This window comes from Eretmochelys imbricata, chromosome 1 (assembly GCF_965152235.1).
Source record: "Eretmochelys imbricata isolate rEreImb1 chromosome 1, rEreImb1.hap1, whole genome shotgun sequence".
Taxonomy (NCBI): domain Eukaryota; kingdom Metazoa; phylum Chordata; order Testudines; family Cheloniidae; genus Eretmochelys; species Eretmochelys imbricata.
The window spans coordinates 133,489,446-133,515,774 of record NC_135572.1 but is presented as its reverse complement, the minus strand read 5'-3'; the positions used below and the strand labels follow the sequence as shown (position 1 = coordinate 133,515,774).

General features: G+C 40.0%; 1 protein-coding gene across 3 annotated transcripts in view; it reads right to left on the bottom strand.

Annotated features, from left to right (window-relative positions):
* The window catches only part of TBL1X (transducin beta like 1 X-linked), a 253,238-nt gene that overhangs the window by 10,964 nt on the left and 215,945 nt on the right, over positions 1–26,329 (bottom strand). For all 3 annotated transcript variants that reach the window (XM_077815487.1, XM_077815494.1, XM_077815503.1), the window contains 8 exons: positions 24,100–24,245; positions 19,247–19,508; positions 15,593–15,725; positions 7,272–7,413; positions 5,526–5,589; positions 5,327–5,424; positions 3,727–3,787; positions 363–484 (listed from right to left, as the gene is read on the bottom strand). In XM_077815487.1, the coding sequence (XP_077671613.1) occupies positions 363–484; positions 3,727–3,787; positions 5,327–5,424; positions 5,526–5,589; positions 7,272–7,413; positions 15,593–15,725; positions 19,247–19,508; positions 24,100–24,245 (1,028 nt within the window). The remainder of the gene's footprint in view (positions 1–362; positions 485–3,726; positions 3,788–5,326; positions 5,425–5,525; positions 5,590–7,271; positions 7,414–15,592; positions 15,726–19,246; positions 19,509–24,099; positions 24,246–26,329) is intronic.

The following is a 26,329-nucleotide window of genomic DNA, read 5'->3' as shown; positions in this document are numbered from 1 at the left end:
TCTACAACTGAACGATGGTTAAAAGTAAATTGTTCCCTTCCTCCTTGTAATTCACATCACGTTGTTAAAGAGACTACAAAAGCGGTAGATGAAATTATACTGATGTATTTTTGAGTCCTTAGAGTCGGTTACATGTAAATACCCTCACTGTGTAAGCTGTGGGTTTTGCCTGCATGTTGTGATTTAGAACAGTGAATCTCTTTTCAAAGACAGAGAGTCATTTTTACAGAGTACGTCTTTGGGGAAGGAAAGGGATAGAAACACTGTTGGTCCTAGAACACAGATGCTGTTTAACATCACCAGCTACCACCATGCTCACATGCTAGTAATGACTCCTAAAATTTCAAATTCTTTAAACTTACTGTGTGTCCTTGAAAGGTTTTGACTGGGCGATCACAGCCAAGTCTGCATACGTGAATGCACATGTCAGTACTGCAGGAGGCAAAAGTAGTGTTGTTCTGCCAGTCTACATCCAGAGCAGGGGCTGTGAAGCACAAACAAAAGAGTGAATGTTAGGAAATAAGGCAAAGAAACAGCTACCCAAATCATTCTCCCCATGCCACCAACTTGACCAAGGGCACCAGTTAGTGATTGGCCTATTATAGATCTGGAACAGTTCATTGCTATGTGGATGTCAGATATGAAAAGAAATACACAGTAGTTCAGTAGTTGTTCTAGGGACTCTGTTTATTAGCTACCTAGTAATGGGTACCATGGATGCTTCATATGACACCTTCCTATTAGACTCCTTAAGTGATGACCAGATTTAAGCCTATAGTTGTGTGCACTTTTGTTAATCTGGTTTTAACTTGTTTTATATATAGATGTAGTTTAATTTGGTAAGGAACCAACTTAAGATAAAGTGATTAAGTCAAATTAAAAATGTCACAAAGGTTTTTGCAGTGCCTTAACTAAATTGTTTTTGAAACCAATTTAAAGTTAAACCAGTACAACTTTGACTGTAGACAAGGCCTACCACAGTTGTTTTCTTTTGTTGCCGAAGACAGATTTTAGCCACCCCTCTGAAATATGGAATGAGATCTGTTAACAGAGGTATTAGTTTTCATTCTCAGGACACTTATTATGTATGTGTCAGTAACAATGACAATCTAACAGGATTTAGGAAGGGGTTAAAGTTGAATTTATTTGGGGTGAGCATATAATGTAGGTTTATCATTAAAATGGTGGCGAGACCGCCGAAATTTTTTATCCAAAGTTGTTCTGAGCAACGTTTTTTACGTATAAAGTTGGAAGTATGTCTCCTTTGGAAACCAAAAAATCTACTACATTTAATATATTTTGTTTTGACTTTATTCTCATGAAACTAAGCACCTTTGAGTAAATATGTGTAATATCTAAAAATGACAGGAGAGCACATGCCTCGTGAACCATCATGGGGCTTTCTTCAACCCTCTCAATTAAAAAAAAATACAGCTACACTGGCAAGGCAGAAATGCTTCACAGAAAAACATCACGTATAGAATTAATGATGAAACGGAGGAATTCTGTGAAAGAGGGGAGGCATTCTGTTTGACGGAAAGCATGCGTATTTAAGAGAGATCACTGTAGAGATGTGGGCTCAGTGTGATTAGAGAGAGGATCATGAAGCAGCCCAGGATTCTGTTTACACAATGTTTCTCTGCTATTATTTTTCAGCTGCACAATTTTGCATCATTGTTTTAAAGTCAATAACGATGTATCCAAATCAACATCAGTACCCTTTTTCTGGGGCTAATAGAAAGAATGAGAAATTGCGGTCCAAAAGTAATTTTCAGAAAGCTGGGTGCACCTAAAGTTATGGAATTACAAAGGAAGTATCATTTGAATCATAAACGTGTTGCTAGGGTGACCCCATAATATTGGTAGAATTTCATATTCACTGGTGGGGTTTATTTTATTTAATCATATGTTTACTCAGAATATAAGTAAATAAAATGTACTGGAAATAATAGCCAACTATGCTGTATGAAAATGAGTAACCTGACTATCAAAACAGATGTCTGTAATAACCACAGTGATTATTAGCCAACTGCTTAAAACAAAAGGTTACAACAACATTTAATAAAAGCAACAACTACACATTTCAAGAATTGCAGTTAGAAAGCAACAACTTCCTCATAGTTCAAGGCATTTGGCTTCTGCCCTCACGCCTCATTGCACATTTAAGCCATATGGGTATTCAGAATAAACACACACCTCGCTATGCATTACTATTTACACAATGTTATCAAGGCATTTGGGGGTTTCTGCATGGCACTGAAAATGACAAGACCAAAGCTTTTCCTTGTACTCCTAGCTATGTGTTTAATACTGTGATTTATATGTTGTGTTAGGAATGACCTTTCTTAAATATGGGGCAGGCATTCACTGAAATTTTTCCAAATGAGCACCCAAAACAAAAGTATATTTGCTATTATAAGGCTACCCGTGATATACTGTAAAAATCAATTAGCTAAACTCTTCTCATTAGTGACCCAGTACCAATTTATGCTTGGGTGGTGCTTTGTATGTGCGTCCAAATAGCGATCCCTCTGAAAACAGGATTCTCTCACTGAATGTTAATGAAATGAACATTGGGATCGGGTTCGAGTTGAAGTCTGCTCTGGTGGCTGGGAAGAATCGTAGTAAATCTTTATAAAAGGGCTAATCAAATCCTGGATGCATGCAAGATACCTACGAGCCCATTGTGAAAGTTATGGGAGTTTTAGGTTTGGACCTATAAAACTTCACCAATCTGTCAGGGAACTTCATGGGCCTTGGATTAGACCTATAGTTATTGGTCAGGCAATAGTGGAGATCCCAGCAACATCCAGTATTCATAATTGTTCTATTCCATTTTGAAAATTAACATAATCAATCTGAAATGAACAATAATATTAGCGTCCACACAACCATAATTCATTCACACCTCATGAGCCCAATGAAAAGCAAAGCACAGATGGTGGAAGATATGTCCTGAACTCTTTGTAATGCAGCTAGAGATTATTACATTATGTTGGAAGACCTAATCAAGTTACCAATTAGTATAAAAGGAAACCATGAGGTGTCTGTATGATGCAAATCATTCCTGAAGGATGACTTTGTTTCAAATGTACTCCTATCCAGTAAGAACATTATTCTAGGGAGCTAAGAGGGTATAGGTTTTTCACCAGTACATTGCTTTACAGTGCAGAGGGTGATTCTACAGAATATTCCTAACAAAAAATAAAATTCCACAATAAATATCATGAGTTCATTTGCAAACAGAGACTGCTTCTTCCATGCAGGCAGCATAGTGCACAGTTTTATAAGATGAGTGGCAAAAAGCAGTGAAAATCTGATCAGAACATACACCATCAGAATACTTTGTATTTTCTGAAGAATAATAATTTTTACCTGCACCGGAGGCCAGTAATGTTTATCCGTTTGTCCACAATGGGAAAATGAGTGATGTTTTAAATATGTTAGCAAACTAAATGTTAGCTATTTAGCAAACTAAACATGCTAAATAACATGTGTTTAAACATCAACTTAGCACCTAGTTTAGATGAAGACAGTGATGTTTAAAAATGCATTAGCTAGCTGTGGTTAAACCCAAGGGGAACTATAACACTTCTAGAGCCAGAATTTGGATTTTGTTACTAAACATAATGCCAGGTTGATAACAAGATATATAGATATATATATTTTCAGATTGCCAAAATTAAGGAAAAAAATATTTTGAAACAAAATGTAAATGGTAATTACCTGAGTGGAAAGGAAACTGCTGCTTAGCTTCCCCTGTGTGAGCATCCCAAATTATTGTTGTCTGTGTCCAGAGGAAGAAATAAAGATTAGTTACCATTCCTCTTGGAAAGTAACAGGAAAAAAAGAAAGCTCACCACAGAGCAATTCTAGAAGACACCCTGATAACATTATTGACTGTTGAGAGCCTTAGCTATTGCAAAGATGTATACATATATATCTGTTCCAATACACCTGTTATGAGAAAATAATACAACTGTAGATATTGAACTGTCACTACTACAGAGGCAGCAATGAACCCAATGAGCGTGGGTTCCCTCTTAAACGTATTAGCCAGAAGATAGCTCTGAGCAACTTTATGAGGCTGATCTTTCTGAGCATTTTGCTACAGTTATTTCAATTAGCACCTCTTTTAGATGAGACTTCCCCCCCTTTTACATGATGCAAACTGAGTTGTATTATGAAAACTCAACAGATACTGTACATATCATTACTAAGTCACCATGTGAGAAATTCATCTAGCAGAAAAATATAAATGGTATACTGCGGAGGAGGGATAGCTCAGTGGTTTGAGCATTGGCCTGCTAAACCCAGGGTTGTGAGTTCAATCCTTGAGGGGGCCATTTAGGGATCTGGGCCAAAAATTGGGGATTGGTCCTGCTTTGAACAGGGGGTTGGACTAGATGATCTCCTGAGGTCCCTTCCAACCCTGATAGTCTATGATTCTACTGTCATCATGGTGGGCCAGATGAATGTAGAAATTGCTTCCTATGGATCCATAGCAGAGCAAATTTAAGCAAAATCCCTATAGAACTAAGCACAATCTTTTGAGTGAATTGTAAATGTATTAGAAAAATATACTTCCAGAACATAAACATGGGATGCCTGATTTCACTGATAATGTAACCATCTAAAGGACTATTGGTGTTACAGAGAAAGTATGTCCACTGGATTAATAGTACTGCTGTTGGGAGATAAAAGTTACTCTAGCAATAGGAGTAAAACTCTAAGTTTCCGTTTACAGGGATTTATGGGAGGTTAATTCCCAGTTACAGTTCAAATGGGTTTGTGCCCCCCCTTCAGTAGTAATTTGAGTTTTCAATTTCTAACTCAAACAGGACACTCAGCTGAAGTTGTCACATTGTGCCTGATTTTGAGATGACATCACCAGATTTTGCTTGATTTGCAAACAAAACCATAAATTCTTTACTCAGATTTGTCTGATTGTTGAAATGAACTAGCGGGCACAAGAGAACTTAAAACAGATTCCCTCTCCTGAGGTATTTATAAGTGCTAGACTAAATGTATATACATAAATTGGGGGATGAGATTTTCACTTCCTTTGTCTGAGCAATGCTTGGGATTCAATGCAACAGACAGCAAAGTGAGGATTTGTTAAAAACATGTGTCACATGGTACAAATTTATCCAGCCACAGGAGAGTAGTTAGTCACTTACTCTGATGAAATCAAGACCCAACAAAACAAATTAGGCAAACTTTGCTGAATTCCCAAAGCAGGAGAAGGAGATGTTGAAATTCAAACAATATAAGCTCACAGCGTCTGCATGTTCACCCATCAAAGTTACATATTTTTAATACTAACTTTATCAACGCCAGCACTTAAAATGTAATTCCCCTTTTTGTTCCATTTCAGAGCAAATATGGGACCTTTGTGTTGACCTAAGGTGCTTGCAAGGTTACCTAAAATGTAAAAACAAAAAATGTTAATGTTATGATTTGTCTGGGAGATGGAATACAGTACTATTAATAATTTGTAATCACTGAAATGTTAAATGGCTCACCATCTTCTGTCCATATTCTTGCAAAACCATCATATGATCCTGTAGCCAATAGCGTTCCATCACTCTGTTGGATGTGGAAAAGCCAATATAAATGAAAGGTTACTACAGATTATACTGAATCAGCCCTGATTCAGTCATCTATTCCTCAAGTCAGTGTTTTCTGAAGTAAGGGAAATTTGACAACCCACAAAGAGAGAAAGCAAGTATCATTACTCAGTTACATCCTAAATTAAAGGTTAGTATTGCTGGCAACAATGAGAGAATAAAAACTGCAAATGAACCATTAAATATTGAGTTGCTCCATCAGATAGAATAACTTAGCCAAAACGACTGAGACAAAACTGAGATATAATGATTTTTATGGGAATCTTTTAGTTGAGAAACAGGGATTTTAGGCATTTAGCAAATAATTTCTAATTTGCATGTTTCTTTATAATGTTTCTAATCCAATTCATATGAAAACAGAATGCAATAACTACTGGTTTTTAGACATTAATCAGTGTGAAAGTTTCCGGACACTGGACGATGATGAATATTGTGGATTTAATTAAATAATGATGGCAGATGGTTTTATTAGCATCCAGAATAAAAAGTTGTTAAGAAAAGCATAAAGTAATCATCAACAGATGTGTCCATTCCTATTCTCCAAAAAAGAGTGAGACAGAATAGCTGTGCACTTAAATATAGAAAGATGTAGAAAAGAAATCAAAACCTAGGTTAGGTTTATTGGGACATACATTCAAGTTGCACGCTAGCTAATGCATAAATGACAATTACAAAAGAGAACATGAGTGAGGGGAAAGAAAGGTCAGGTGGAAGATGCACAAATACTGTCAAATTTGCATCTCATCAGATATCAGTTTCCTGTGTTTTCACTTGCCTTGGAAAACTCTATAACAATTTGGGATCACATTGAGTGTTTCGTTAGAAAGGCTTGCTTACATAAATACTAGAATAAACTTCAGGATAAATATTGGCATCACAATAGGTCTGGAAATTAAATAAGATGATTGCCCATTGAAGGAGGCCCCTTCCTATTCATTTCTCCTACTTCTCTCATAATTGTCTCTGAGCCTGTTTTCATGCTTCCCCCATGCATTGAATTCTCTATTTCCTTATACTGGTATATCAGGTCACCACCATCTCTTTATTTAAATCCTTCCTGAAAATTCCCCTTCGCCACAGAGCCCACAGCAAAGGAATCAAGAACACTCACTACCTTTCATCTTTGTCTTCTTTCTTAACCATGTTGAACTCCCTGACCTTCCTCTACTATGCATCACCTTCATTCATTATGTCAAGTCTCCAATTTAGATGGCAAGCTGTTTGGGCAAGGGCCTTACCCTTTTCTTCTGCAGCACTCCTAGCTCACACTGGGGCACAATAATAATAGTCATGATTAACCAACAGATCAAGCTGGGATCTTGTGCTGATATGGAGTCCCACTGACATTTCCCTTTTTATTCCCTCATCCTTAAAAACAGTTGAGCCATTTTTACTCACAATCCCCAAAATAAATATACAAACACTCTAATTATTAAGCCTAAGGAAAATCAACAGCCTTAGAAAATTTCAGCATGACAGATGAAAGTTTAGTCTATTATGAGTTTCTGAAAACAAGAAGGACGTTACTAGGGTAGGGAAGAAGTTCTGACCACCTTAACTATAAAGGCATAGTAACTATGATTGCATCTGAATTAAGTTTATTCAGTTAAAAACTGCGAATGGCCCAAGAAGTTAACTCACATTCCAGTCCAATGAAGTCACATCCTTATTGCTGGGCACATCATGTCCTCCTTCTCTTATACAGTGCCTCAAAACTAGCTGAGTGGAACCACCATTGCTATTTTCATTGAGATTCCATATTCTGGCAGTTGAGTCTCCAGATCTACAAAAACAAACACACTGAGATGAACACTTTGTAATGAGATGATCTTACATAGCAGGTAGAAATCTCTGGTTACACTGAGAGAACACTGTAGGCTTAAAAAAAAAAAAAAAAAGAGCCACAAGTGGTGAGTTCCTCTGCTCTTCAACTCCCCCACCCTGCACCCTGATTCATTTATTTGGGATCTTTTATGTTTTTAATGAGAATAATCCTCATTCAAGTTCTTAAACTAAAAGTAAAGAAAGCTTTTTTTGAATCAGCTTCTCATTTCACCAATGTTTTTTCCAAAGCATTTTGCAAGCAAGACACTCTCTTGCCCTCAATATTTTGCAGCCCACGGGCTTATATCACACAAAATCTTGCAAAAGTTATATAACAAACAAGTAACAATTTGTGAAAACCTGAATAAAAAGCCAATGCATACAGGCGGTCAGCTCCTCAGTCCAGGCTAATTTCCCTTTACGGGCCACTGCAGTGGCAGAAAGGGGACTTAAAGCTGACTTAAAGCAGCATTTGGAAATTCCCTTGTCATACAGCGGAAATTTGGTGATATTAGAACCCCAGCACAGCTACTCTATGCCACTCATTCCTCCCCCCTCTATAAGGGCATTCCAAGGTATAGATTGGGGCAGGAGCATGCTGTGTTCCAGTGATGCCTGGCTGGCAGAATGGTCCATTTGCTCTAATGGGATTCAATGCAAGCAAGCCCCAAATCAGTCCCAGAATTAGGGGAGCAAAAAGGTGGTTTAGCTCCACTTTTCTCTCTCTGCTGTCTGCAAGGTGCTATGCTGAGTGCAACTTGGACAGACCTGGTGATCTGTTCCATAAATTGCAGCAGTAAAATAGCTATTGACATAATAATGTATTGTTCCTTGGTGCGGGATGGACAGCAAGCTAGGGACACTCATTTGCTAGAGACCAAAGTAAGGTGTAAAAGATCCATTGGATGGATTGAGTCTTATCTAATTTGGTCATTTTCCTGAAGTTTGAAGTCTTGACCCTCTATCTTGAGAAAAGCATGGAGAGGAAGTCATACTCTATACTAATCCTCATATTTGCATTGGATTTACATGAGACTATCTTCCAGTGGGAGAAAGTCTCTGAGGTTGGAAATCAATTTACAAGAAGATAGTAGAGATACCTCTTTCAGTTTATTGGGACTTGTCCTTTTTGCAATCAGTTTGCACAAAGAATTGCTCGTATTTATCCACTGGGTTACTTGCATTTATATGCAGAAAGTAGAATTTGATATAGAATTAGAAGATTTCTTATACTTTCAGGAATTCAGACATGTAAAGTAATTTTTATTGCATATATCTCCAGTCTGTACCTCATGTTTTAGGGCATCTTTTTAATCATGAAGTTTAGGAGATATATTGCTACGGGGGAAAAAAAGTACATCTCTTTCATGACCGAATTCTTGAGATAAAATTCTTCTCTTCAAAACCCATGCTTTTAAGTACATTGAAAAGAAAATCCCACCCAACTGAACTGAATGCTTTCTTGGAGTTGATAACTAAAATGTTTTCAACATTTTTTTTTTAAAAAAGAATAAAGTACCAAATTAAGTTCAAAAAACGTCCCAAGTGACCAATATTGATCTAGCTAGTTTGAAATCTGAATGATGAAGGTCAATTGCTATATTAATCATTTTTTTTTCATTATTCTTTGGCCCTGATTTCTAGATCAGTGTTTACAAATGCAATTAGTCTATAGATTCACATTTTGTTTAAAATTTGATTTACATAGAAGGGCTATCTGTGTTTCACTCCTAATTCACCACATGGCCATGTTAGGGCCCTGCCATCGGGCCCTATCAGACTGGACCACTGACAGACAGAACAGAACATTTCCAGCTGTCGCCTCTGCATTTTTTGTTTCTATTAATGACTAGTAAAATTTTTGGGTCAGGAGTTTTGCCCCCAGGAAGAACTGAGATTGCTGTGGCAAGAACTTCTAATGTAACTTCTCATGTCTACAGAGACACTGAAAATAGAGAATCAAGTTTAGGAAGATTGGCTAGATTACTTAATGAAGTTTAAAAGCGAAGAATCATTTTTAGTTCTGATGCTTTATAATTGTTTATAGGATATAAATCTTTTATTAATAAGAGTTGGATAATGGCTTAACATGCAAACTAACTGGGAAATTGCCTCAATGCTCCTGTTGGCTTCTCCATTATGTAAGATTCAGAGCTAACATTGTCCTAATTATAATAACCCAGTTTGTACCAATGTTTGAAATCAATTTTTCAGCAATATTGCTATCAAACTCAGTTTCCTATTTGCTAATTCTAGAAGAGCTGTACTTTCACTTTCAATGGTTTTATTTATTCAGTATTCAGGCTCTGCTTGGACAATTATATTTTCCAGTATTTTAATTTTGTTTTTCTATTCTGTTCCCCCACTATATAAGCTATTATGTGTCCCTGCAGAGTAGCTCCATAGGCCTATCAGTGTGTGGCAGGGGTATTTGTGTGTCTTCCCTTTTGTTGCTGGGAGAACAGGAAAAGTATCACTATTTCTGCTGAATGATTCAGTGAACCCTGCATTATTAGAGGACCATGGTTCAAGCACGATTTGGGAAGATATTTAATCTCCTTAACTGTCGAGAAGTTGATTCCAGCATGCAAGTCCTGAACACTTGAGTAATATGAGTACTGTACTGTTTTTCTCTTGGGTGGAGTATTGCCAGACTTTAGGGAAGCTTAGTTCTGAAAGATTGTCTTTTCTTTTTCTTTTCTTTTTTTAAAATTGCATGTTTAATTCCAGTCCCCGTTATAAATCAGGGAAGAGGATCTCTCCAGAATTTTAATTATAGGGCAAATAAAATCCCCATTCCACGGCTGTCAGGATTGTATTAAAATAGCTCTAGATGTATGAAGAAATTGGCTTTTTAATTGTTTTGCCCAACCCCTTCAGATTTTGTTATTGCTCTTCTTCAGATGCAAGTTTTGGGATAATTTTTGTTGTATTGTAGCTGACTTATCTGATTTAATTTGACTTGTAGTAATTGACAGGTTAGATTCCTTATTCGTTTATTTTTAACATATTGGCCAGGGTCCCCCGATCATTGGATGGACGCTCCCTTACTGCTGTTTAGTAAAAATGTGAATAAATAAAGACAGAAAAAATAAATAAATAACCAGATATAACTTTTTTTGTAAAAGTGAAAATCAAGTGTGAAAATGAATTGGTAACTCACAAACAATCAAAAAATGTCCTGAATCATACTTAGGAATAACTAACAATCACAGTTACATTGCCCAATAGCTAGTATGTAACCACATGTGCCTCTCCCTATTTTCCTTGTCCCCACTCTCAGCTGCCTGTTATAAACTTTGTTGTAGCTGGTCCTAATGCCCTGATCATGCAATTATCTGTCCTTGGGCAGACTTTTGTAGCCGTCACTGCAAGGTATTTATGTGCCAGATATGCTAAACATTTGTATGTCCCTTTGTGCTTCGGTCACCATTCCAGAGGACATGCATCCATGCTGATGACAGGTTCTGCTCGATAACAATCCAAAGAAAGTGCGGACTGACGCATGTTCATTTTCATTATCTGAGTCAGATGCCACCAGCAGAAGGTTGGTTTTCTTTTTTGGTGGTTGGGTTCTGTAGTTTCTGCATCGGAGTGTTGCTCTTTTAAGACTCCTGAAAGCATGCTCCATACCTAGTCCCTCTCAGATTTTGGAAGGCACTTCAGATTCTTAAATTTTGGGTTGAGTGCTGTATCTATCCTTAGAAATCTCACATTGGTACCTTCTTTGCATTTTGTGAAATCTGCTTGAAAGTGTTCTTAAAACGAACAACATGTGCTCGGTCATCATCTGAGACTGATATAATATGAAATACATGGCAGAATGTGGGTAAAATAGAGCAGGAGATATACTATTCTCTCCCAAACTGTCAGTCAATATTTAATTAATGCATTATTTTTTTAACGAGCGTCACCAGCATAGAAGCATGTCCTCTGGAATGGTGGCCGAAGCACAAAGGAACATACAAATGTTTAGCATATCTGGCACATAAATAACTTGCAGTGACGGCTACAAAAGTGCCATGAGAACGCCTGTTCTCACTTTCAGGTGACATTGTAAACAAGAAGCAGGAAGCGTTTATCTCCTGCAAATGTAAACAAATGAGTTTGTCTGAGTGATTGGCTGAACAAGAAGTAGGACTGAGTGAATTTGCAGGCTCTAAACTTTTACATTGTTTTATTTTTGAATGCAGGTTTTTTTGTACATAATTCTACATTTGTAAGTTCAACTTTCATGATAAAGAGATTGCACTACAGTACTTGTATTAGGTGAATTGAAAAATACTATTTATTTTATTTTTTTACAGTGCAAATACTTGTAATCAAAAATAAATATAAAAATGGTTTTTTTAATCATGCGATTAATTTTTTTAATCGCTTGAAAGCCCTCGTTATTTTTAAAATACTGTCTTCTGCAAAATGCCCCCACCTTCTGTAAAAAGTTTAGTAGTAGTAATATTGCTATAGTGTTTAGGAGCCCCAGTCATGGCCCAGGAGATGCTATACAACACAGAACAAGAGACTGTCCCTATCCCAAATCTAAATATGGCCAAGTCTATCTTAGGAGTGCTTTACAGTATAGGACTACTCATCTACTATGCTGGCAAAGGGCTCCTAGTGTGGATGCAGCTATACTGGCAAAGTTCTGCTACGTACTGATAGTAAAATCACCCCTCGTGAACAAAACAAGTATACCAGAAAAAAATGAGTTATTTTAGACCCCAACAGTTCTGTATTGGCACGTTGAATTACCTGAATGATCTTCTTTAGAAAGATGAAACTGTGAAAGAGAAAGTGCACTACTATTGTACAGTAGTCTGGGGAAATGTCTTGCCTCATATTTAATAGTACCCTATAGCATAGCTCTTACCCATTCATGACAAATTGCATCATTGTGCTGAAGACAGTGTATCCTAATTGCTGAGCCATACTTTTTGTGCAATGGCACATTGTCAGACTCAAACCATCAGATACATAGTTCTACAGCCTGGTATTATTATTTCCATGTGTTATATACCAGTTATCTCACCTAAATTTTTAATACTGCACTCATCACTATAGTACCTGAATGCTGGCTGAACGGAGATGTACTATTTCTTGTTTCAGAGTAACAGCCGTGTTAGTCTGTATTCGCAAAAAGAAAAGGAGTCCTTGTGGCACCTTAGAGACTAACCAATTTATTTGAGCATGAGCTTTCGTGAGCTACAGCTCACTTCATCAGATGCATACCGTGGAAACTGCAGCAGACTTTATATATACACAGAGAATATGAAACAATACCTCCTCCCACCCCACTGTCCTGCTGGTAATAGCTTATCTAAAGTGAGCATCAGGTTAGGCCATTTCCAGCACAAATCCAGGTTTTCTCACCCTCCACCCCCCCACACAAATTAATTTCCAGCACAAATCCAGGTTTTCTCACCCTCCACCCCCCCACACAAATTCACTCTCACGAAAGCTCATGCTCAAATAAATTGGTTAGTCTCTAAGGTGCCACAAGGACTCCTTTTCTTTTTACTATTTCTTGTGTAGGCTAAAATTGTATTTTTAAATTAGAAATCTAAATTACTTATATGCCCTATATTATTGCTATTAGTAAGTATGTCTCAGTATTATTTGATCGTATTTGCAAGTTATCCATGTATATGATTATGTGCTTCAAAAATCAGTGACAAAATTTATTAAAAAAAGGAATTGGTTTTACTAGCCTGTGGAGCACAGATTGAGTAAAACACTATTTTTTCACTTCATCCCAATTGTATTACTAGCATTTATCTTCTAACTGAATTCCTTGTGATTTCAAATAGATGAAATGGGAATCTTTCATTTAAAAGGATGTCAGCGCCTTCTGAGTTTAAGCCTCAAACAACTTGTCCATACACATTTTCCTTAATTTGCAAGCCTGGAACTCAAGAGATGCTTTTCCTGCAGTAAGCAACATTCTATATTATTTCAAAACTAGAAGTTTAGGAATGTTTAGATCTTTTTATTGGGTGTCTAAGATCCTGACTATACCAAATTATATATTTAAAGCAGCCAGCCCCAGTTTTATATGAAGACTTTTAACTTTGATATCTTAAGCCCAGGAAACTATGCATTTAAAATTCTCATCTGTTTCCCCATTTGAAAATACTTAATACCAACTGTGTACAATTGTAGGTTTCTATGTTACAACAGTACTTAACACATATAGAACATCTATACTTGGAATTAATCCATACTACCCTTACCCTGGACTGATTTCCCTAAATGAATCAGTACAACTCCATTAACATCCAAAGATTGCCACAGAAATCAAATAGATGCCACTCTGGGTAAATTTACCAGTAAGAGAGCATTTATGTTTGGTAGATAGCCATCTACCAAAACAATAATTTTCTAAGGTTAATTTAAATTCTAATAGTTGCACCTTAATCCTAGGTTTTTCCTCTCTTCAAACATGCACTGTTAGATCATGGTTTAACTTAATGTTACTCATGGTTACCCACAGCATTTAGGTAAATATTGAGGTACTATCACAATATTTCTGAAGAATTTTAATTCAGGTTCATTTAATGTTGTGAGGTTGATAGCTTTAGGTAAGTAACATTCTATGTACTTCACTGCTTCACTGGCCTCGCTAAAACCAAACCAAAAAAGAAACTCTTGTTTCTTGAAAATATCCATTCCGTTTTCTCTGGGAATACTCTGGTTCCTCAATACCAATCAAGTATTTTTGACATTGAGCAAGTCTCCTTTTCTGCACCTCTAAACTATACGCTGGGGGGCGGTATACTGAGTGGAATAATAACACAGGTCTGGGTTGGTCCTTGCTAGACCTGAGATCTTACCCCTACGTTGATAACTGAAGTTTTGGAAGGTGAGTGTGCGGAGGAGGCAGACTAGGGAGAGTGCTGCGAACACCTTATATGGGCACCCTCCTTAATTGTTATTACTATAGTGTATTATTTGTATTGTTGTAGTGTCTGTTATAAGTGCTGTACAAAAACATAACAAAAAGACAACCTCCACCCCAAGGAGCTTACAATCTAAGTACCAAGAACTTGGTAGAATCTAAATATGAGGGGCTGGTCTACACACAGTGCTTGTACTTCTATAACTGTATCAGTTTAGAAACCAACATAGTTAAATCAGTAAAACCGTATAGCATGGACACAGCTATACCAATGCTTATAGCAGTATAGCTTACTCCTATAATCTGTAAGTAGATAAGCTGTCAAGAATTGTTAAGGCTGAGATCTTGAATTCTTTAGGAAAGAAGGATTTTCTATGGATTCCTCAAACTTCATACCTTCTGAACTGGCTGGTTTCTATCTGCACTGCCATATATATGTATTTTGTTTAGTTTCTCCCAGCCTCATATTTAGTTTTCTGAAATCAAGTTAATACATGTATTTATTTTTTTCCCTTCTAGTCCCTTGTTCTCATGTTTTATGATTGCAAGGACTCAAAAGAGGAAAGCTCTGATCCTCCTGAAATTCTGCTTCCTGCAGATTACAGATTTCCTCTGTCTTTGAGTGCAGAGGGGAAGAAGGCATCAATTCTGTTTTCTAATATTCTGGGATAGGAATCTTTCATGCAGATTTGCCTCCAACGTCTTCTCTATGCCAATTTTCCAAAAGTGCCCACGTTTCTTCAGTTTGGCATACATTATTGAGTACTGAGTGTGGATAAATAAGGATTTTGGCAACAGCTGCCAGGGTCTTGTCAGCATATGGATCTTACACAGAGTCTTACTTCAAAGGGTCTTGGTTCTTTTCCCCCCACTTGAAGCCTGGATGAACAAAGAGCTTTTCTGAGTAGTGAGAGTGCTCATGCTTGTGTAATAAAAGTGAATATGAGCCCAGTGAGAATTTTCCAAAGACATCTTTAAAATGTACTACAATAAAGTAAGCCACATGGCACGCACAAAGGTAGAGTGGCCTCAAACCCAGTACATATTAACTCTGCAAACGTTTGAAGTGCTGGATCACCTCCCAACTCTTTCAAACCATGTATTGATACCCTTCTAGCGAGAGAAACTGTAGAAGTGGTCCGTCAGACTCTAGTGGTCTCATGTTTTTGCATCTCTAAATAAATCTTAATTGTAACAGATGGTATTTTATACATCTGGAAAGTGGTTTCAGTCATTGTCTTACCCAGACGCTAGTAGGTCACTGACAGGGTTCCAGGCACAGATGAACACCTCTGATTCATGGCCCCGAAGGACTGTTGCTTTGTTAGGAGGTATTTCAACATCCCCGTCAATTTCCATTGGCTTTGAATGATTATCTGTAGAAAAAAGAAATATCAGAACATAAGTGCTCTGTGAGTTTTTGTTACAGACCATTCTCTGAGCAATGTCCATGCTTTACACTGAGGCAAGCGTCCAGGGACAAAACAGTTTCAGATCATATAATTGAAGGGTGTATCATAATGCACATGGGTGCTGAATTAAAGTTGGATGGGTGACGATAAATCTGGCTTTCTAACTTTTGAGTGCTTGGCTTTGCAATTGAAAGAGCTTTCTTTTGTTTTTGTTTTTGTTTATTAAAGAAAAACAAGCCACCCCCCAAAACCCAAATTATATTATGTGTAACTGTAACAACCATCACGTGTCATCAGCAGGATTTTAACCCCAAATGTTCAGCATTGCAGCACAACCTTCTGTACACCAGCCACTAACACTGAAATAGTTGGTTAAAGTAGGTTAAAGATGTCGCATATGGAGGAGTAGCCCCTTTTTATAGAAAACAGAGCCAAGAGCAAATATTTGTCAGACTCTCTCTGAGAGACAGCATGGCTAAGTGGCTGAGATTTGGTCTGTCGTATTATAGATCTGTGTTCTCTACGCTGTGTGTGTGGAACCCATAAGGCTCACTAACTACTAAGGTTTGTGAAAGGCAAAGCACTACCAAAATCAATTAGGAGAAGAAATTAGCCTAGAACCCATTTTCTCCTGGTTGCCAGTACAGCACATATTCATCTAGGCCAGAGGTGGGCAAACTTTTTTGTCTGAGGGCTACATCAGGGTATGGAAATTGTATTGCGGGCCATGAATGCTCACGAAATTGGGGTGTGGGGTGTGGGAAGGGGTGAGGGCTCCGGCTAGAAGTGCGGGCTCTGGGGTGGGGCTGGGGATGAGGGGTTGGGAGTGCAGGAGGGTGCTCCAGGTTGGGACTGATGGGTTCGGAGTATAGGAGGGGAATCAGGACTGGGGAAGGGGGTTGGGGTGTGGGGCTCAGGGGTGCAGGCTCTGGGCAGTGCTTACCTCAAGCAGCTCCCAGAAGCAGCAGCATATCCCCCCTCCGGTTCCTACACGGAGGTGCAGCCAGGCGGCTCTGCATGCTGCCCTGTCCGCAGGCGCCGCCCTGCCGCTCCAATTGGTCACAGTTCCTGGCCAATGGGAGCTGCGGGGCACCACTTGGGGCAGGGCCAGTTTGTGGAATCCCCTGGCTGCCCCTATGCATAGGAGCCAGAGCGGGGACATGCCGCTGCTTCCGGAAGCCGCGCGGAGCAGGGCAAGCCTCTGACCCCACTCCTCTGGCTGGAGCGCCAGAGCAGGGCAAGCCCCAGACCCTGCTCTCCAGTGGGAGTTTGAGGGCCGGATTAAAACATCTGGGGGCTGGATGCAGCCCCCGGGCCATAGTTTGCCCACCCCTGGTCTAAGCCAACGGGTATTTTGTTGGTGGAAAGCAGCGGCGGTATGATGATGGTTCATTTTGTCTGTGTCCCATTCAGAGTTCAAATTGGGGTAAAAATAAGCAAAAAGCAGTGCTATTTTCCTGAACTCCACCCACTTGGGAGGATAAAATGGGATGCCATTCTTAGGAACCTGTGCAGCTGTTCAAAGTATGAACGTATTCCACCCTGCTAGGCTCCTCAGGCTTGCCTGCTTTTCAGTGTGGTTCAGGTACACCCATGAACAGGATGACATTAAGGCATAAACACAACAAGTATGTGCTTAGGGCCCTAGGTTTGAGAGTCATGTGCTGACATCAGAATCCCAGTTTTCATTTAAAAATATGATGTTTCTAATGCTCACGGTTGTGAAGAAAATCTTGAAAAAACTCTAAGTATTATTAGTGAAGCAGTGTCTGCCTCAGTCTAAACACAGACTGCAGCAGAGTTAGGAGCAGCAACCACGGGGGAGGAAGGCAAGTGGCCTCGCATTCACTGCCAAAGCAGAACATAGTCCCCCACCCGCCTTACATTCTGAGTGTCCAAATGGGATGAGGGGTGAGTCGCCTGGCTGGGTGTACAGCTTGGCCTATATAAGCAACAAAGATTGTGACCCTCTCATCACTGCACTTGAAGAATTTGGTTTTTTGGTTACCATTATCGCTACAGAGACAAATACAATGGTAGGAGCATTATTTAGCCTCTAATACAAAATTGCCAGCTAGAATCTCATTATAAAATCTTTATTTCTCGTGGTGGCCTGTAATTACAGTAACTTGGATGCAGGAGTCCTGAGTTTTCTCTCTCAGTGTTTCTTGTTTGAACAGGTCATGTATGGCTGACAGGGCCAGATCAATTACACAGGGATCCTAAAGTTTTGTGTGCCTCTCCCCCATGTCTTCTTACACCTTCAGTTCTGAAGATGGCATATTGTGAATGGCTCGGAGAGAGCAAGTTTGCAGCATCCCAAGGTGGTGCAAGCACTTGTTTCACAGAGCCAGCTGTCCCCAGGTTGCTCTGCAGGGTCTCCCCATAGCCTACGTCTTCTTAACTTTCAGGCCTCAGCTCTTCCCTCAGAATGAGCAGCTGGCACACAGCAGTTGCTAAACACATGCCATCTGGCCAGCTGCTCCTCAGGGACCTTCTCCCCTCCCAAACTGTTGCTGTTCTTTTTACTGTCTGTCTGGCCAGCTGCTTATCCAAAACTAACCCCCAAATTTGCTGCATGCTAACCCATGCCCTGTTGGTTGATACAGCCCTAATTTGGCCTCCTCAATCCCTTTGTGAAATTTTATTGGAGAGCACAGTACCAGGTATTACCACTCCCCAATACAGAGAAAGCCAGAACGGCCACCTGGCGTGCTGTATGACTGCTTCTTGGGTGCCCCAAGAAAAGGCTACAATTGTTAGTGAAACTCCCTCAGTTTAAAATCACTGCAATAGTTATGCAGCTAGAAAGCAGGGAATGGACAAACCGTGGCTCAGAGACCAAATGCAGACTGCAGAGATATATGATGTGACTTTTTTGACTTGCCTCATTTCTAATACAATAATGTGCTCTCTTCTCAGACCAAGAGGGAGGTGGCATGAGAAGATATGTAGCCTCTTCAGGCCATACCTCCATACTAAAATTGGGGCTTGAGAGACTTACACTTGACTAAGGGATTTAGCCACACAATTTCAATGGGAGCTGCAAAATCCCCTATATAGCTTTGAAAATCTAAAGCAGGGAAGCCGCAGTCTGTTTCATTGATCTTAACTGGGTGCAACCTTGAGGCACCTGGCTCGCTGGTAATGTGGGCAAAGCTTTGGCACCCTGCTCAAAGCAGAAGGCGCACACTGCTTCATTTTACGATGTCTCGCTGAGCTTGCAGTTTGGTAAAGCTTGTTTAGTCTTGTACCGGGAGATGACAAAACACTGACTATGCCAGCATTGTAGCATGCACCGCCGATATGTAAGGTTTATATAGGAACTGTTCTGACTATGCCCATGCTTTAATAGCTTCCGGGAATGACGCCATCACAGTTCTATCTTATTACAACTGTTGGGTGAACATTATGCTGCTGCAAGAGCATTATTCAAACCAAAGTCCACCTGAACACCAGACAACGGGCGCTGTGCTTTTGCTTACTTATTGCATGTGCCCCATTCTCCTCTCCATTCACAGTGGCTTCTCCGTTCTTTGGTGTGTTGTGCTGGGAAACAACTGTTGTGGTTGCTGCCGTTGTCGCCGTCACGGCTGCTGCTGCTGCCGTCGCTGCTGCTGCTGCACTGGCTTGTTGCTGAGCTAGTTTCTCTCTGAACGCCTGTTGCCTGGTCTGTACCACGTCAGGCATCACAGCGTCGATCAGAGACAGTGACTCTATGGGCCTGCCGTCAAATACTGTACCATCCTGGGGAACAAAATAAACAGGGGGGGAAATTGCAGGCTTAGAATCTCCCCAATGCAGAAAGGTCTGTAGAGAGGGGAACATCAAAGAGAAACCAAACATATGGGTAGCGTGAGGTTACAGGACTTGGATATGACCAAAAAGTCAGAACACTAGTCCTCTCTCTTATGTAGAAATACCGTATGTGGATGGATAATTGGTTGAGAGGGTATGTAAATTCAGGCACATAAGCATTTGAATTTATAAAAGAAAACTGAGTTATGCAAAGCTTAATTATCTAAATCTTGCTAGAAAAGTTTCCCTTGATTTTATATTCCAAAATAAAAGGGTCAAGAGGTATGTGGAGACACAGACAGGGGTCCAATTGAGAGGGTATGTAAATTCGGTGTGCACTTTGATAAATAGTTAATGTTGGCAATTATATTTTCATAATTAGACTTCAGGGATACTGCACCATTGAGATTAATGGAAAAGTTCACACTTCTCTGAGCTATTGTTTTAGGCACCCTGCAGACTCAGAGAAAAACATAATTACATCAGTTAACATTCGGTTGAAGGTCATCTTCATAACCACAAGTGGGAGAGATTTAATTTTTTTAAATACGAAAGCAAGGTTGCAAGCCATCCCAGTCTGACTCTTGGAAATAGATGTAACTCATCAGCAGAAGGTTTCTAAAATGGCACTACACAGTGGTGAGAGATTGGGTAGGGGAGGTGGTAAAATGAAGTAGCTGGGAAACAATTCTCACTTTATAACACCCGTCCACTACCTCAACAAATTAAAAGCTGAAATCTAAAGATAATAATTTGGCTGGCTAGTATGGACTTGTTGGAACTATCATTTTCAGCCGACGTCTTCCCTTTCTCCTCGCAAGATACGCGCATTAGTTCAAACCAGATTTTCCAGAGACCAACAGAAAAAGAAAAGACTTTTGGATAAATAACCTGAGTTTAAACGGACTCAGGGCCTTTTTCCTGATCCAGCAAAAGAACAAGATTTCTGGTCCACTGAAGGCCCCAATCCTTAGGGAAGATTGGAAGGACTTGGCCTACTGAGGCCCAATAAGACAGGGTGCTTTTTCTGAGCTGAAGCTGTTATGAATTTGTAACCCCAAGGTAATGCCTAAGGTGGGAGGGTTGAAGGACTTATCCTGCCAGAATCCTATCCAGAAGGCATACATTCCTGGTAAACTCATTAGCATGCATGCAGGTTCTTTTACTGTTTTTAAAATGTTTTTTCTGAAGTGCTTTTTATCTTAAGAATAAAATGGGCTTGCTTAGCTATATCTTTGCAGTACATATATCTGCTCACAATCACTATCAGTCTCTGAAGAGAAACGAGCGGGTGTCCTTGGGCAACCTGTCCATGCTGGGACAGTGAAGGCCGGGAACTGTGCAGCCTGGAAATAGCTCAGTCAGAAGGGAGCAAGATTTGGGTCTCCAGCCAAGAGAGGGAATAGCTGGGGAGCTAGAAACCTGAGAATGGGTGCCCTTGCTGGACCACAGAGGGGAAATACAGGTGCAGCTTCCTTGAACTGAGACACATGGCATATGAAACTTTTAACTAAAGGCACATAGGGTTTGATTCTGTATTTATTGAAGGCAATGGCAAAGCTCCTATTGACGTTCACTGTGGAGGATCGGTGCTAAGTAGGGTTGCCAACTTTGTAGTCGCACAAAACCGAATACTCTAGCCCCGCTCCTTCTCTGAGCCTCGGCCCCCCCACCCCCCGCTCACTACCTTCCCCCTCCCTCAGTGGCTCACTCCCCTCCCACCCTCACTCACTTTCACTGGGCTGGGGCAGGGGGTTGGGGCATGGGCTTACCTCGGGCGGCTCCCGGTCAGCAGTGTAGCAGGGCACTAAGGCAGGCTACTTGCCTGTCCTGGCACCGTGCTGCACATGTCCTGGAAGCAGCCAGTAGGTCCGGGTCCTAGGCGAGGACCTCCATGCACTGCTTTCGGCCGCAGGCACCACCCACTCCAGCTCCCGTTGGCCAGGAACTGGCGAATGGGAGTGTGGAGCCAGTGCTCAGGGCGGGGGCAGCACATGGAGCCCCTTGGCCCCCTTGCCTAGGAGCCAGACCTGCTGGCCGCTTCCAGGGCACAGTGTGGTGCCAGCCAGGACAGGTAGGAACTAGCCTGCTTTAGCGCTTCAGCACCGCTGACTGGACTTTTAATGGCCTGGTCAGGAGTGCTGACCAGAGCCGCCAGGGTCCCTTCCGATGGGGTGTTCCGGTTGAAAACTGGACCCCTAGTCACCCTAGTGCTAAGAGCACCACAGTCTTAACTAGGCCTCTGTTTCTGCATGCAGAATATTGTGGGCACAATAATGGTCATTACTGTAGATGTCTAAGAACTTACTAAATACTTGCTGATGCAGTTGGACACTTAGACATATATGTCTAGCAGAACTGCAGGCATAAAAAATAAAGTTGGAATATAAAACTCAGGCCCATTACTGTACACAGAATTTTAGAATCAGATCGTTGTCCCTAATTTTGTGCCAGAATGGAGACAAGGGATTTACAAGCTGTAACAGGCAAGAAGCTGAGGATTCCCCATAGCGCAGGGGTGTCCGTGGCAGGAACAAAACAGTAGAGAAGGCATGCTGGCTTGGGTAGGAGACATTTCTTCCCACCACACATTAGAGAAGGTGCATATTGGTTGCTTTCTTATTACTTTTTGCTTGTGTTGCCTTTTTAGATTGTAAGCTCCCACTCTTTAAAACAACCACCAGCAAAAATAGGTGATCATTGCTGGCATGAAAGAAAATGCTGAGGCATTTTAGGTCTATCTCTAACCTTCTTTGAATGGCATAATTGGCAAGGAAATGCTTCCAAATCCCTCTAAGTTTTGTCTTCTATTGATCATTTCAGAACTCAGTGTCTTTGTGTGAGCATTTAAGTATGAAGTGCAAAACCAATTCATTAAAATAAAGGTGGAAAAATTATATTTGCAATTATAAAGCATAATTATATTAAGGGACATGAAATTGGAGATAAACTTATTAAATAAATTAAATAGCACAATTGGACAAGAGAATTCATAATTAGTGTTTTCAGTTTGAATAAGTTAAAACACAGTGAAGCATACAAAAATGTGATTATTGGTGTTTTAAAAAAAGTATAAAAGCACCATAAATCTTGCGACAATGAACATATTTTTAGGGCATTTTCCCAATTTGGGCTGCGATCCGGAATAAGATCCACTTGGAATGACTCTCGCATCAGCACAGAGGCCAAACTGTCAATGATGATGTCCATAGGTGCAAGGGTCCACCCACCTGGATCCAATTACAACATGTTTTGCAACATCTAATTGCAAAATCTTAAGTGGCAGAAAATCAGAACAAATCCCTATGGGTGTTTTATTATTACAAATACATCAATGAGTAATCTGGCATTAATCTCATTGCTTTTATATTAAAAAAATATATATATAACTGCTAAATATTGCTGGTTCTATTGAGAGAGTAAAATAAACATAACACTTTACCTCAAAAAATGAGTGATATACAACCATGCCCTATCTTACAGAATACAAGCTCTTCCTCACCCTCTTTCCCCCGTCCTTTTGTTCTCACCCTTGTGGCTCAGGCACAAATATTTTACAGTCAAAACAGAGGATAGCTTTCATATGAATTAATATATATTAAAGATTCCCACCACCCACATAGTACCTGATAGAGGTAAAAATGTTCCCCTCCCTGTTTTAAAAGAATATTTATTAGCTTGGGTATTATAATGGATTTTTCCATGCCTGCTCAAAGTGCATGGGGTGGGAGAGTGGATGTGCACACGGGAAATTATTATTTATCTAGAATCAAGATCTTACTTAATTAAAAGTATACATGGTGAGTATTGTGTAATATAGTAAGACCTGTCTTGTCTCATTTCCTTTTGCTGTGGCACCATGTTTTTAAGTTAGGCAGGGCAGAACTTTCCTGTCTAGTCCCTTTGTTTTACTGAACAGTCCACCTTGTTGGGAGCTTGCAGCTTGATGGATTCAACAGTAGAGTCAGTATTAGAACTCAGGAATGCCTTGATTTTTGTGCCTTGCTCAGTCACACCATTTGGCCACCATTGGCCATTTGTGTCTTTCTAGGGCTTGATCCAAAAGCCCACTGAAATCAATGGGAATCTTTCCACTGACTTCCATGAGTTTGGGATCAGGCCCCTAGCACTTGCTGGTAGTCTTCTCTGCTAACAGAGTATACAATCGAAGTTTTAAGATACAATGCAGATTTTCCCCATTGAATGCTTGTGGTTTAGAAAACAGAAACACTTTTTTTTTTTTTAAAGGACATAAAAGGCTCCCTTGTGTATTTAACTTCTTTACTTAGGCACCAGTAACATCAAAAAAATCCATCCTCCAAGATACAATTGCAAATGGAAAGTATCTTAGAGCTTTTTCAGGTGCTTCTGTGGGGGGAAATGTATTAAAATGAAATGATCTCCAGACACCTCAGAAGCTGTCTCATGTTCATCTGATCTGTTGAGTTCAACGGAAAATGTGTGATTTCATATGCCAACTTCTAGCACGTTTGTAAATTGCAAAAGTGCACTTCCCGCTTGTGGCAATGAGTGTACTTACTTCATTGATGCTGATCTCAGCCTCCACATACTGCAGGCCTTTCTGAAGAATAGAGATGAGGGCAGCAGGCGGCACTAGTGTTCCATTGATGTTAGACTGACTAATGTGGCTTTCGATACCAAATGTAAAGGCCGAATGGGAGAAACCTGAAAGCAGGAAAGGAAGCCATGATATGAAATCTGAACTCATCAACATGATAGGCACCCTTTTCAATCTAAAAATATACTGTTTAAAACTGTGAAAGGCACTGACACAAACGGAAAAATACAGTTTGATTGCATTGGGTCAGTTAGGTTAACAGAGCCATCTTACTGTTTCTTCTTCCCCTCCTCTCCAACCACATTTAATTTGTAAACAAAATTTATACAGAAATGAAAAGCCTACATGATCAATGTTCAAGCAAAAAATATACCATTTACAACAACTCATGCTGGTGGCAAGTGCAGCTATTAAAAACTTGACTCAAATCTTCTGTTTCCTCTCTAATTTAGTATCAAACCTTTCAGAAGCCAAATACTTAAATCTTTATCAATGCACAGGTTGCATTTGGCCAAGGCATACTTGCAGCTCACACAGGGGAGCCATTCTCTTACAGAAGATAAGAAATACTCAATTCTCTGCCCACAGCTCTGATTACCGGCTATAATCTGACACGCAGAGCTTAGTCATTATAATATGAAACAACAACAAAAAGACGGAGGCCACTCTCCTGGATCTATTTTCTGGAAGTGAACAGTAATAGCAAAAATAATGAATTGGAATGTATCACATCACAGATGACAAGCCAGTTCACTGGCACCACTCCTCTGTTAAGTATAAGCCTTTCTCGTCCCCATTTAATTTTTGTCGTCTTCCTAGGAAACAGCTGATAATTAAGCACTCTGCATCTCAAATTAAAGTATTTATTGGATAAACGTTGAAAGAAGGAGCTGCAGTTTAATCACAAGGGGAAACTAGTCAGAAGTGTTGCTTTGTGCAAGAACAAGCATTACAACCTGGAAAAGTACCTGGACTGTGCATGTGAGTGGACGTGCAGGAGGGGGAAGGGAGAACAGGATGTAGATATAACTGTAGGAACCCATTTATCACCGCATTGTCTCCAGAGCATTAATCTCACATTAAAAGCCTTGAGGAAACCACCATTGCCATGTCTCAAACAGGAAAACCCTCATACTCTCCGTCGACTAGACGAGTGGGAGAAGAGAACAGCAACTCTCAAATGAAAATACTTCCGTTATATATATCTACACCTCTTCCCCCTGTCAACAGCGGTTTAATTTACAGTTTTGTCCGTTGAGGGATTTCCCCCCATACCAATGCTCTGTCCAACTATGTGTGGGGAGTGGGAGGGGACTATGGAGTTATTCCAGAATTTCAGGAGGATTGAGCGCGCTCTCTCTCTCTCGTTGAAAGATTATTTTGGCAACCAATCCAACCAACTATGATCCCAGTTAGTTGGATCAGTAGCAAAAAGAAACTCAGAAGTACAATCTCCTCAACCCCCTCACACACCCACCCATGAAATTGAAATATTTGTTTTTTAAAGTTCCTTGCCTTTCCCCTCCACCCCCATTCTGTTATTTGTCTTTCCTTCCCCCACATCTTGACTTCTGCCATTGTCTCCACATGTTGCCCCATGTTCCCTGTTCCTTTTGGGTGTCAACATGTATGCTGAAGAGGTTCAGCTCTGGCTACTAGCCTAGTTCTGAAAAAGAATAATGGGTGAAGTAAATCACAGAAATGAGTAAGTGTGTGATCTTATTTATATCACCCTGGTCCTTTGCTACTGTGTCCTGCCTTTCTTTTGTTTATTTGCTGCCTGGCTGCCCATCAGATTAGATTGTAAACTCTGCAGGGCAGGGACTTTTTCTTATTTGTTTCTTCAAATGCGTAAAGCACATTTCTGGCTGGTGCAAAAATATGTAAATAAGTGAGCACAGTTAGCCTGTGCTGGTGTGTGTCAGTCCAGAGCCCTGGTTTCATAACAGAGTCGCTTAACACTGAAATCTCCATATCTATGGTGTGTGACTATCCAATATTACCCAAACAGGTCCTACTTTATTTTAAATTTGTGCACATTATAACATTATTTTTTAAAGTAGGCTCTTTTCAGAATGGTGTCATTGATTTCATGGCCAATCTACTCATGCACTCATAAATGGAGAGTAATTGGGTGATTAAACTGTGGGTCAAAAAGCATTAAAGTTCACACAGAAGTTACTTTGTGATC